Source organism: Diorhabda sublineata, chromosome X (assembly GCF_026230105.1).
Source record: "Diorhabda sublineata isolate icDioSubl1.1 chromosome X, icDioSubl1.1, whole genome shotgun sequence".
Lineage (NCBI taxonomy): Eukaryota > Metazoa > Arthropoda > Insecta > Coleoptera > Chrysomelidae > Diorhabda > Diorhabda sublineata.
Window position 1 is genome coordinate 13,151,937 of NC_079485.1, and position 13,105 is coordinate 13,165,041.

At 32.9% G+C, this 13,105-nt stretch overlaps 1 protein-coding gene across 3 annotated transcripts in view; it reads right to left on the bottom strand.

Moving 5' to 3' along the window:
- LOC130451816 (sodium channel protein 60E) overlaps positions 1-13,105 on the bottom strand; it is a 71,326-nt gene that overhangs the window by 13,064 nt on the left and 45,157 nt on the right. For all 3 annotated transcript variants that reach the window (XM_056791090.1, XM_056791092.1, XM_056791091.1), the window contains exons 5-15: positions 12,354-12,576; positions 10,047-10,181; positions 7,598-7,869; positions 5,875-6,044; positions 5,628-5,797; positions 3,890-4,028; positions 3,614-3,831; positions 3,377-3,547; positions 877-1,070; positions 608-713; positions 323-448 (exon numbers count right to left, since the gene is read on the bottom strand). In XM_056791090.1, coding sequence (XP_056647068.1) covers positions 323-448; positions 608-713; positions 877-1,070; positions 3,377-3,547; positions 3,614-3,831; positions 3,890-4,028; positions 5,628-5,797; positions 5,875-6,044; positions 7,598-7,869; positions 10,047-10,181; positions 12,354-12,576 — 1,924 coding nt within the window. The remainder of the gene's footprint in view (positions 1-322; positions 449-607; positions 714-876; positions 1,071-3,376; positions 3,548-3,613; positions 3,832-3,889; positions 4,029-5,627; positions 5,798-5,874; positions 6,045-7,597; positions 7,870-10,046; positions 10,182-12,353; positions 12,577-13,105) is intronic.

Here is a 13,105-nt window from a genome sequence, read left to right on the forward strand (position 1 = left end):
GGTCACAAATAATAATTTTCCTTAGTTTTTACATTTCAAAAATATTTAGCAGAAATCAATTAAATTATTCGTAGTTGCATAAAAATTTTTAAAATAACTATAAATTTTACCATTTATAGCTTTTTCCTATGTTTGTGAATCAAAAAGATTATTCATCAATTTTCATCTTCAACAGTTTTTTTGGTAGAAATGAAAGCATAGAAACCGATTCTTTTCCACCAAATATCAAATAATCTTAGAAATAAATCAAATTTAGCTTCTGATCTAAGAAAGAGTAAGGTCAAAAAATCAAATAAAACATTCCAAAAAAAAGGAATTTTACCTGCTTTCTTGTTTTTAACTCTTCGGAGTTGAAGCTGTTGAGTAACAAGGCCAAAAACAAATTCAGTACCATGAAATTGCCCATAACCAAAGTCGGTAGGAAAACAGCCAAACAAGTTCCCGAACCCTGTACAACATTTAAAACTATTACTAATCACCCCGAATTGGATATAACCAAATATAGTGTTTCTGGAGGCAACTCCAGAATATATATGTGAATTGGAAAATGTTTATAGATCTTTTAGTGAATTCAATTATATTTTCGGCGGAATTAATAGATAAATACCTCTGCTTTTTCGGCTCTCATACAATCCCAAAGTGGCTCAATCCATTCCCCACATAAAATACGAAAAATCATCATGAAGGAATGAAAAAAATCTGTAAAATTCCATCTGAAAAATTAACGTAATTGTTTAAAAAAACTGAAATAAGAGATATTATACAAACGAGGTGTAAGAATGCCAAAAACGGTCAATAGTTATAGCAAAAAATAGAATATAATGAAAATTGAGATTATATCAGTGTTTTATTTGTTCACTTTTATATATAAATTACCTTGGTACTGGATCGGGAAAAAACTTTTCCTCTGTATAGTCTTTGGCGAACAGTTGCATACCGATTACAGCGAATATATAGATTACTATGGCTAGTACCAGCGTTAGGTTACCTAGGGCCCCAATGGTACTTATAATAATGCTGAGAAGTACTTTCATTGTTATCCAAGATTGAGCCAATTTCAATACTCTCAACTGGAAAAAATGAAATATAAAACATCGAAAAACTTCAAAAACAACTATTTTGGAAAATTGAATTAATCAACTGAAATCGTAATGCATCGAATATGAATTTGAGATACAGGGTGATTTTTCTGGTATATAGAATACAAATTGAAAATTTGTCGTATTAGTTTCTAATAATAAATTAATCTTGAATATTTATAATTTTTTCCTGCCTTTGCTTTTGATGAGAGTTAACTTGAGCTTACTCATTTTATGTAGAACACTGTATATTATCATATTCAGTTTATTGAAATCCCGTATTTTCATGAATTAGAAAAATATTTTTAGGAACGCGTCTCCGCCCTGGAGCCGGTCCTGCCTGGTAGAGTTATAAATTTCGGCGGATGTTTGTTTTTTTTATATAACTTTTTGTTATAGCAGATCGTTTATTTACATTGTCTCTTTTGAATAATTATCTAAAAAGGTCTATTTATTTATTTGTTTCGTTTCTTTATTTTCTAGAACTATTAAAATTTTGAAATATATATAAAGAACTTTTGTAGCGGAATTTAGGTCAGTTAATAATAAATAATCATAGTGAACAGACCGAAATACAAAGTGTTTAAATAAATTAAGAACGTAATAGACAGTGTCTATTAATTTACCCTACGAATAGAAAGAGAGTAAATAAATAAGAATTATATTGTATATAAATGTGATAGGAAGCTTAAAATATTTTAGATTATTATATATAACACCTGAAAATCATATACCTGAAATGGTATATATGAAATCTTAAAGAATCACCCGGTTATAAAAAGAGAAAATAAGTTCTCTCAATGGGGTGGTTAATTGACCCCAATAACAATATATTGGGACCATTTTCAGCTGCGCTTAACTGCGGAAACCACTTTCCCGGAAAATAATTCCGGTAAATCCATTGTATCGTTTTCCACAATTTTCCCAGAGTAGAATAAGTTTCTGGAAATTGATTTTCGCTTAAATTTGTTAGGTAAAAATAGATTTTCGGTTTTCTTTTCGCTATAAAACGATTTGAAAATTTAGTTGTTAGTAAAATGAATTGTTAAGCTAGATTTAAGAGATACAGGTGAACTAAAAGGTACCATTTACATTGTCCTAGAATAATTAATCATTTTTTTATAATACGGAAAACTTGTCACAAACAAATTCACTGCTAACTTTGTATTATAGACAAAAAATCGAAATGAAAAATCATCAAAAATTATATGAGGACATTACGTAATATTTTTTAAAATCTGTGTTGAATGAAAGTTCAATTTTTTTTACACTAGTATAGGTAATTTTATTTCTATTTTTTCATATTTAATCTTTGAGATTCCATAGGCGTGGGCGATACATTTTAATTGAAATTCGGCTTTTTACTTTTTTCTTCCAACATCTTGAATATTCCTTTGTTTACGTATTGTGGCACAGTAGTCACTACGGATTTATTTATTCTAACTTTCGAGTTTTTGAAGAAACTCGCCCTCCCATTCCATTCAAGAAATTAAATAAAACCTCGGAATGTATGCTAAATCGTCCTCTATCTACCTACACTTTGAATCAAAGTAAATTTTAATAAATTTGTGGTGATTTTATTCTTTACATTCGCTGGTAAGTTTTTCCTTGTTTTTTTTATTGTGTTCAAAAAAATTTCAGTTATCTTTATGGATTTTATTTTGTTTTAAGCAAATTTAAGCAAATTTAAAATAATTTCCGTGTAAATTCGTATTTGCTATTTATTTGGGGAGCATAAAAAATAGAAAAAAACAGATTCCTCTTTGGTAAAAAAGTATAAATTCAGTTTTTTATATATGCTAGAGCATGGGCTCTTTTTTTTTCAAATCTGCTCTACCTACTCGTTCTTTTTTAGTAATTCCTTTCCCCATTTTAGGAATTTCAACAAAGGTTTCAGCAACCATACTACAAATTCAATTCACTACATAAATTGGGAATCCAGTTGAGGGTTGTAACCATTTCGGATTTCCATAAATGAGTTTCGGCCTTATTTTAAATATATAAATAAATCTGAATTATTTTTAACCCATCTAATGCGATAATAATACTAAAATAATTAATTGAAGGATGTCCTTTGGTCAAAAAATAAGTCGGAGACTGCCCATATATGGTATAGCAAATTATCTTTCGATTTTTATTTATTTCGTAATTTTAATTAGATAGTAAAGATATGACAAGTTTATTAATAACTGTTTTTGAAAATTTTGGCTCTTCAATTTCGACTAATATAAAATCTACGACATAACCTAACTTTTAGTAATCAAGATTTATAAAATTGAAATTGTTATAGTACTTACCAAACGTAGACCTCTTAATACCGACAGTCCATCAACCAGTTCGAATATCAGGTCTAATAAACTAGCAGAAACAATAATAAGATCAAAAATATTCCATCCACAATGAAAAAAGTCTTTACTCAGAGCCATTATTTTCAGACAGCATTCGAAGGTGAATATGGAAGTAAAAACCTGGGAAAGAAAAAAAAGAAAAATTGATTTTGTACGATTATATATTATATATATTATTTCCGTTACCTTATTTCCTATATCTAGAGCTCTAAGTATAGACTCGCTCATTCCATGGTGTTCCATCGCGAGAAACATGGTATTCAGGACTATACATACCGTGATAGCCAGTTCGAACAGTGGATCTTTTACGATCTGATAAAGCCCTTGCTGGAACTGCAACCAACCGTCGTAATCTATACAACATTGCTCGCAACCGTTGCAATTTCTATCAGGAATTTCTTGATCTGCGTATAAAAAAAGTAGTGACATCTGGTGATAAAAATAATACTTTCTAATACTCACTAATAACAACGATATGCGAGAGATAATCAGGTTGAAGCGTGTACATCTCCTTCTTCTTACAGCTACCCACGCCGTTGCATTTGATAACTTTTATTTGCTTGGGAGTTACTGCCACTGTGACAGGTGTCACCTCAATTCTCTGTAAGGGCAATAAAATGTTTGTTATATTTACGATATCCTATAACTGTTTCGAGGTAACATAAAGTATTGACATTTCAAACTCGAGGTATGCAACCAGAAGACATAAATTATTGTGACTGCGTCGTCGATATATTACTTTATATACCGAATGTTTAGGTGGATGAAATCTATTTTATTACCACTAAACTTTATATAAGGATTAAATGTGAAATTTTGTACGGAAAATAAGGATAACAAATTTCATACATGTCCTGAAAATGGAGAAGATCCAGAGGAAATTGTATGTGAACACTACACGATCATTTTGGAAAGTCACTGCGTAGAACCGAAAATATAGAAAAAACTTTCGGCCTGTGATGATAAGTCAACTATGATGTGGCAAATTATCGCTCAATTTTCCTGATAACAAGCCTAGCTAAAGTATTAGAAAATATTGTGGAAGCTAGAGTCAACAAATTCATGAGAAAACCTAATTTATTTTCAACCTCACAATTTGGTTTTAGAAATCGTAAGTCAACTCAAGATGCAATATGCAATAGATAAAGATGAACCAGTAATAAGGATATTTTTTCATTTGGCAAAAACTTTCGACGTTATACTAAAAACCTTTTATCAGGAAAATCGAAAACAACAGGTCAAAATAAGTATAACAATATTACAAAACAACAAACTGGTACAATTTGAAATTGAAAACGAGAATATGGGACAAAGAATTTATTATTTGCACTTATGGACTTTATATCAGATGATATGAAAAAAACAAATACACTAAAAAGATTCAAGACTGCACTAATAAGTTTTATAAGGTATAGAGCAAGAAAATATATACATGAATTGATAGTTCTAGATATAAAAGAAACTTAAAACGTACATTGATTGTGATAGTGACAGTGTAATTGTGAGAGTTGGTGTAGTGTGGCATTTGACATTGACATTTGATTGCAGGCCCTGTAACCAGAATCAGGCTCGCCATCCACCCTACCTTTATGTTCGCGTACTATATTTCAAAAATTAAATGGGATGGCCCTAATTTTATGATCGGCAGTGTAGTTTGGAAAATCGAATTGTGCATATTCCTTAATTCATTCATTTATAAGCGGAATAAAGAAAAATGAAACATTGAGATAATATTGGATAACTGATAGTGAAATGAACTTAAAATCATGTTTTTTATAGATCGCACTATATATTATTATTGTGTATTTCGTTGCTGAATATAAACAAAAAATTTTTTTTAAAAAACTCACTTTGTAGCAAAAGTATGACTGTTATAAAATAATTTTCATTACACATCTCACGACAAAAATAAATTTGACCGAAAAAAAATTCACACGACATTCTTTTTACCTAGAAAATGATGTATGAAAATTTTACGCACGGCTTTGAATAAAATTCAAGTCTTGAGAAACTCCAAGTCGGATTTTAAATGAGTATCTACGCCGTGAAAAGTTTCGTGATCAAAACATATCTGGGTAAAATGAGACTCGTGAATTTTTCAAAACCGTCAATGTGTTAAAGGGCACAGAGGCGGATTAGACCAATCGTTGACTAGGGTGAATTGAAACTTTTGTATTGAATTATTTATTCAAAAACTCACCCTACTGCTTGGAGTAAGGTGAGAGGTAACTTCCTCCGACGTAGCATCCCCTTCCGGTTCGTGGTCGTCGACTACACCTGAATCATCAAGGGAAGACTCTCTGTTGTTTCCTTCGCCACTGTTACTACTGGCTTGTCTACTTTGCAGACCTAATCTATTCGGATTTGGACCTGTCGTGAATGGAAAAAATTTTGTAGAATCTATATACAGGATGAACGGAAATATTATGATTGATTCCACCACTTACCCAATGTATTATGAGGATGTAAAGTATCTGTTCTTTTAGGATCGTTGAGTTGCACGTGTTTCGGAAGAGGATGGGGAAGGGGCAAAGCTTGAGGTCGAGGCGATTCTTGACTTTGTTGACTATGTGTGCTACTATGTCTTGGACTAGGACTGCGACTCGGCGTGACAGATCTGCAACACGATTTTTTTTAACGCGGTACTTTCACAATTTCGCGAAATATAGAAATAAATAGATAACAACTTTATAGAAAAAGCTTTCTTATGCTTTGTTGATCTAACTCAGGCTTTCGATAGGGTAAAACAAACCAAAAAAAAGTGATACTAATCATTAAAGAACTCACTTATCCATTTAGAATACAGCACGACAACAAACTCTAAGATGACGTTCCAATAACAACAGGAATTAGACAATGTAACTGTCTGTAACCTTCTCCTTACCCGAAAAATAAACTGGGTCAAAATTGCAGGAAGAGGATACACGACGTGAGGCAGCGAGTTCAGAATTGTATGCTACGCAGATGATGTTGTCCATATAACAGAAGACAAAGACAATCTTTTAAAAATGTTGTTTCAGAGTAATCCTCTAGGTCAGAAAATGCAGTTCCAAAATTAGAAAGGCCCGCTACCAGATAGCAGATGTGGTCGGATGGGTTCAGAGAAAATGAGAGGGGAAGGTACACGTCGAAAGAATAGAGAAGGATCGGCCTATGAAAAAAGCATTCAAAGAGACGCCAACTACCAGAAGATCAGTAGACAGGCCTCTAAAGAAATTGACCATTTTATTATATAGCCTTCTTAAACCATTTTACAGAGGTGTAGAGTCTTGATATATACTCAGTAGCAGAAGTTCTGGGAACTGCTTTTCCTCGACGTTTCCTGCCTAACAATATATTAAGAGGTTTTTCAGATCAAGATGTTATGGATTCCTATGTAAAGAATCATGATTTTGATAAACAGACTCAGTGTTTAACCTCAACAACAGATGAACCAAGAGCTGGACCATTAGGTGTAAAAACCTCACCATTGAGACCTTCAAATGTTAATGCAGAAACCCTCCAAAAAGGATTTATTTCGCCAGCCGTTTCCAAAAGCAGTAGCCAGGATAAATACAAAGAAAGACTGGAAAAACAATTATAACAGCCGACATCCCTGGGAAGGATGAAATCAGAAGAAACAAAAGCAAAAATCACAATCGGTAACAAAAATTTGGAAAAAAAATCCAAAAGTCTTGCCGTTCAAAAAAATGGAACCAAAACAATAAAAAATATAAGGTAGTGGAGACCTCTGCCCCATACGTCAACAGATGATGTAGATAGTGCAGATGAAGATTCAAATGCAGAATTTTTATAAAAAAAACTTTTTGTTGTTTTTGAGTTTTCACATAACTTTTTTAAAAATTTAATTTTCGAATTTGATAAATGGACACAAATTGAAATGACTTATTCAAATTCTTGCAATAATTATTAAGATTGTTTCTGTGTGAAGATACTAAAAAAATGTTTCAAAGTACAACAGTCTCCTCTAGCAATTGATAGTTACATAATCCCTTCAATACAAACATTAAAGTTACCGCAAATTTTCGGAATGTCAAGTTCGAAGAAAATCGATTCTTCTACGATAAAACGTAACAGAAATTTTGAAAATACATTATGTTATTAAAAAAAATTACCGCACTCATATTTCCTTTGTTCCAGCTAATAATAAATAAAAAACAGTTGCGTTACCTCCGACTATTTTTCTTTGGAGACATCTGAAATATATTGGAGTCTTTGGTCTCTTGTTTATTGCCGTTGTTTTCAGTTGCGCCTGTTTTCGTACAACTTCTGTTTCTTTTTCTGCGTCGCGTCTTCTTTCTCGTGTAAGACGATAACAGCACTCCTTTTCTGGCGTCGATTTTTTTTATTTTCTGTTTCGACAATTTTTTTACGTTTAACGTCGAAGGATCGAAACTAAACGTGGAATCCTCTCGGTGGTCCACCAGTTCCTTCTTTCTCTCCTATTCACGAAAAATTAATTAAGTTTTACTTTCGATCAATATTAGTAGATAACAATGTTGTCAGATTTTGTTGTTTGTAATAGAATAGTGGAAAAAATGTTTCCTTCTACGAATAAAATAAAGCCGTGAAATTTAGTATGAGATATTGGAGAGTCCTATTTTGAAATAACCGATTTTGAAAACCTGAACCGCCACCTAGCTAGTATTGATTGGGGACAAAATTTAGATGTCTCACTGGATCCCACTATAGTATAGGATACATTTACAACTACTGTTGCGGACCTTAAAAACAAGTATTCTACCAAGAAAGTGGTGTGGTGTACATAAATAAAGTAAAACCATGGATCAATGGTGAAATAATCTCCTTGATTAGATATAAAAGCAAATTGTGGCGGAAGTACAAGCGCACGGTCAGTCAAGCTGATTTTGAAATTCACAAAAATTTTGCCAAAGATTTAAAAAAGTCTATAAATACATTCGATCATCATTGTTAAAGATGACGGCATGGTTTGTCAAAATGACACTGATAGTGCCGAAGTTTTGACAGACATTTTGTCTAAGGTTTTCTTTACTGAAAATATCAAAAATAATTTACCCGAGATTCTGCCCACAAGAATAATTTCATCCTTAGAGCAACTTCATTTTACTCCTGAAACTGTCAAATGTCACCTTCAAAAATTAAAAAACAACTCTTCTCCCGGTCTTGATTTAAACTCTCCTCTATTTCTAAAAAGATGTTGTAATGCTCTCACTCATCCTCTGTCTATAATAATATCCTTGTCATTTAATACACACATACTACTTCCTATCTGGAAAACAGCCTCAGTAACACCAATTTTCAAGAAAGGCAATAAACTTGACTCCAAGAACTATCGCCCCATTAGCCTCACACCAATCATCTGTAAGGTTATGGAATCTATAGTTTCAGAATATGTCAGTAAATTTGTTTTGATCGACAAAATAATACCTGAACAACAACAGGGATTTGTAAAAGGATGTTCAACAATGACGAATCTACTTTGGTGTGTTTATGAATGGACAAAATCTTTAGACAAGAAAATCCTGACGGACATCATTTACCTAGATTTTGCAAAAGCGTTCGATCGAGTGCCAAAACCGAAATTACTGTATAAATTGGAACATATTGGCATACGAGGTGATCTACTGGAGTGGATGGACTCAATCTTAACAAATAGAAAGTCGGTACTGGGTCCTCTCTTATTTATAATATACGCAAGTGACCTCCAATTTCATATTCTCAATGCAACAAAGTTTTCTATGCCGACGATTCGGAAATATTCGCTGATTCATCTCTTCATATAAATCTTCCAGAGGACTTGGATTCGATCTCTAAGCGGTGCTCAGACTGGATGTTGCCTCTCAGTGCAGATAAGTGTGTAGCTCTTTACTTAGGCAAAAACAATCCGAGACATACATACTTCTTAAACGGTCAAGCCTTAAATGAAGTGAATTCCTATAACGATCTCGGTGTTACAATTACTACGGATATAAAACTTATATTCGCCCAATTATGGAGCATTGTGGATCTATGTGGTGTCTGGAACTAGTGCGGGAAAAAGATCTTCTCGAAAAGGTTCAGCGTCGATCAACCAGATTATCTCTCGGGCGTACAAGACCTAGTTATACAGAAAGACTAAATATAATGGATTTACCGATCTTTGAACAACGTCATCTTCCTGGCGATATGATAATCACCTAGCGCATTTTAAATTTCAATTATGGTAACTTAAAAAACATATTTAATGTGGACACTGATAATCGGCTTCGAGGACACAGATGGAAATTGAAAAAAGAAAGATGCACTTGTCGGACAAGGCAACATTTTTTGTGTAATCGTGTTTTTTCAACATGGAATCCTCTACTTGAGGATATTGCAACGACACTGTCTGTCAATATTTTTAAGAATAGACTGGACGCTTTTCTATTTTCTAGTTAAATCTTTCTTTTCCCTTGTAATTTTTAAATTTCTAACCAGGTACTTCAATTACTTTAATTTTTGTAATATATATAGTATATTTCAGGGCTTATGGATCTTAAGGTCCTTACCCGTACCTTATTGTAATAATAATAATAATAATAAAATGAAAAATATCGGTATATATATATATATATATATATATATATATATATATATATATATATAGTACTATAGCTACCTCTTGAGTAATTTCTGCTTCTTCTTCGTAACTAAGAGCTACCACAGCCAACATTAGATTAATAAGATAGAACGATCCGAAAAAAACTACTACCGTGAAAAACGAAACGCTGATTGGACCACACGCTGACAGCACCTGAAAAAAATTAATCAACAGTTTGTAGTAGGAATATTTAAGTCGATTAAAAGCTTCACATATTACATCGTTGAATTAATCGTGTGACTGACACACAGAAGGAGCTGTCATTGTCAAATCCATATGACGTTTACGAGGTACCAACTTTCAACAAACTATGTTTGAATTTTCACTCAATAAATCGTGTGGCTGGCACAAAGACGGAGCTGTCATTGTCAAATCCTTATGACGTTTACGAAGTACCAACATTAAAAAAACTATGTGTGAAATATCATGATGTTTTGATAAGTCAAAAAAAAGTGGAAGCCATTTAGGTGAAGCTACTTTTGTTATTTTTGAATCAATTTCGTGTGTTAATTTATCATTCCTTCTTGATGGAAAAAAAGAGTGTACAAGCTAAGCAATGGTTTTAAAAGTGTTATTCGCACTCTGCTCCATCGGAAAGAACCATTTGCTAAGGGTTTGCTGAAATTAAACGTGGTCGTTCAGACACCGATGATGGTAATGGCGAAAACAAAAAAAAGTCCACAAATTGGTTATCAAGAAACATCAGAAGGCAGTGTGTTTACTCACAGTCGATTTTTTGCCTCTATATGTGACAATAGATGAAACATGGATCCATCACTTCACTCCTCAATCAAAACGATCATCATCTGAGTAGACTGCAGCCGGTGAATCACGTCTGAAGCTTCCAAAGGCACAACAATCAGCTGGGAAGGTTATGGCTTCAGTTTTTCGAGATGCTCATGAGATATTGTTCATCAACTAACTCCAAAATGGAGAGACAATCAATAGGGAATATTACATTGAGTTGTTAGGTCGTTTGAATGCAAAAATCAAGGAAAAACGGCCTTATATGTCGAAGTTTCAACAAGACAATTCACCGATTCACAAGTCGATGGCAACGATGGTCAAACTTAAAGTATAGTCCAGATCTGACCCAGTGACTAATGATTTAAAAAAAATGCTCGTTGGTGTGAAAAGATAAATCCTCCTCCAAACGCGGCATCGAGAAGTTACGTTGGAATGATTGAAGGGGATTCCATTGATGAATAAAATCGATTTTTGACAAAAAGTTTTGTTTTTCTTAGTTAGTGACACAACTTATTGAGTGATGTGTCTTTAATTTTGCTCAAAAATTCGCTCGAAGGTGGACAATTTTGAGCTTGTTTGCCATCACGTCCTGTACCATTCACTTATTATAATTAATTGATTAAATGCATGTGATTCGTTCCTGTTTTTCAATTCTGGGTATTTTTCGAGCCACTTAATATCATCAATTGAATATATCCTGGATATTTGGTGGAACTCCCTACAATTTCGCCACTTTTTACACAGGGTTTAATGATGCATCTAATTAAAAACCGCTTAGTGATAAACACGCTTTTGTATGTTGAATGAATCGAGGTTACGATCTGGTGAAGGGTTCGCGCTCTTTGTGCTTTTTTGCATAATGAACAGTACTTAAAAAGGCATATTTTAAAGTGCTAGGAAAGCTGAAATTCTCAACGAAAAATTATCAAAATTATACGAGAGTTTTCTGAAAAGTTTTCTACGTAATCCATTTTTTACGAGACCGAAAACTGCCAGTAGTCATATTAAACAACCACAACACCATCTTCCAGAAAATCTTTATTTTCTTTAAATAGCGACAATAAGGCCTGGGAAATGTTTATTCCAATACACTTTCGGTCTAAAGCGAGCAAACGCTTTAAAAAAATCCTTATATGGAACAAATCTTCACTATGACTCACTTATAAGATTTTCAAACAGAAACTAAGCGTCCAAAATGGATGAAATTGTAAAGGAAATCTTTCAACTTACGCTAATAAGTGCTGACATTTTCGAAACTTTCCAAGCAACTATCTTATAAAAATAAAACTTATGTATAAAGTTGAGGTTATAAATTTTCTATAAAAAATAAAAAAAAATGTTACTGTCAAATCAGATCCTTCATCCGCCATAATATATTGGAATGTATCGCCATCTATTGTTTATTAGCTGAAGATATTTTATATTAAAGATAACTAGAAAGTTATTAAAAAATGTTAACGTTTAGAGGGCTGTAAATATTTATTTCGTATTTATCTTTATTTTTTTTAGAAGTCAAGAACTGTAGTTCAAAATATTGTATTAATCATGAACGGCGTCGAAATAAACGATAATACTAACCATGTTATATACGTTTTCCCAATAATCGAGAGTGATGAGCTGGAACGTTGTTAGCATCGACCACAGGAAATTGTCGAAGCTGGTGTAACCGTGGTTGGGATTTCCGCCGGTGCAGAGGCAGGTGTGAGTCGGTGGACAATGTCGGGAGCCGGTGACGTTCCCGCACAGATACGGCTCTCCTGTTGAGTTACGTCGTAACCAATTCGAAGGGTCCGAAGTCCAGCTACAACATAACATTCACAAAATTTTTCTACGGCAAATATACGGAACAGAAAATTGTTTTATTAACATCACATCTTACAAAACTGACTAGCAAATTCTTCATGTTTACACTTTTGGTTTGACGATACTTTATAGAATAAGCAAAACAAGTTCAATCGTGTTCGAACCGTAAGGCAATAAACTACAAAAATTCCACGCAGAAAGTTTAAAATAAAAAAATCTATCACTGCGTATATCGGAAAGAGAGAGAAATGATTTTATGTCAAAATATTGTTAACATTTTGTAGACAAGAATTTTTAAATAAAACAAAAAAAAAATAAAATATATACCGATCAAAAGTTTTTGCCTACCCTGTAATCCATTAATTAAATTTCTCTTTCATGTCATCAAAAGAAGATACCAAACCAAAAATAATAGTGTCCTTTATTTGTTAACTTTATATAAGCGCATGTTTAGTTGGATAAGTTAAAACTTGCAATCACCGGTTAATTAATTTATTATTCATTAGCTATGAATTATTTCTTTGGTG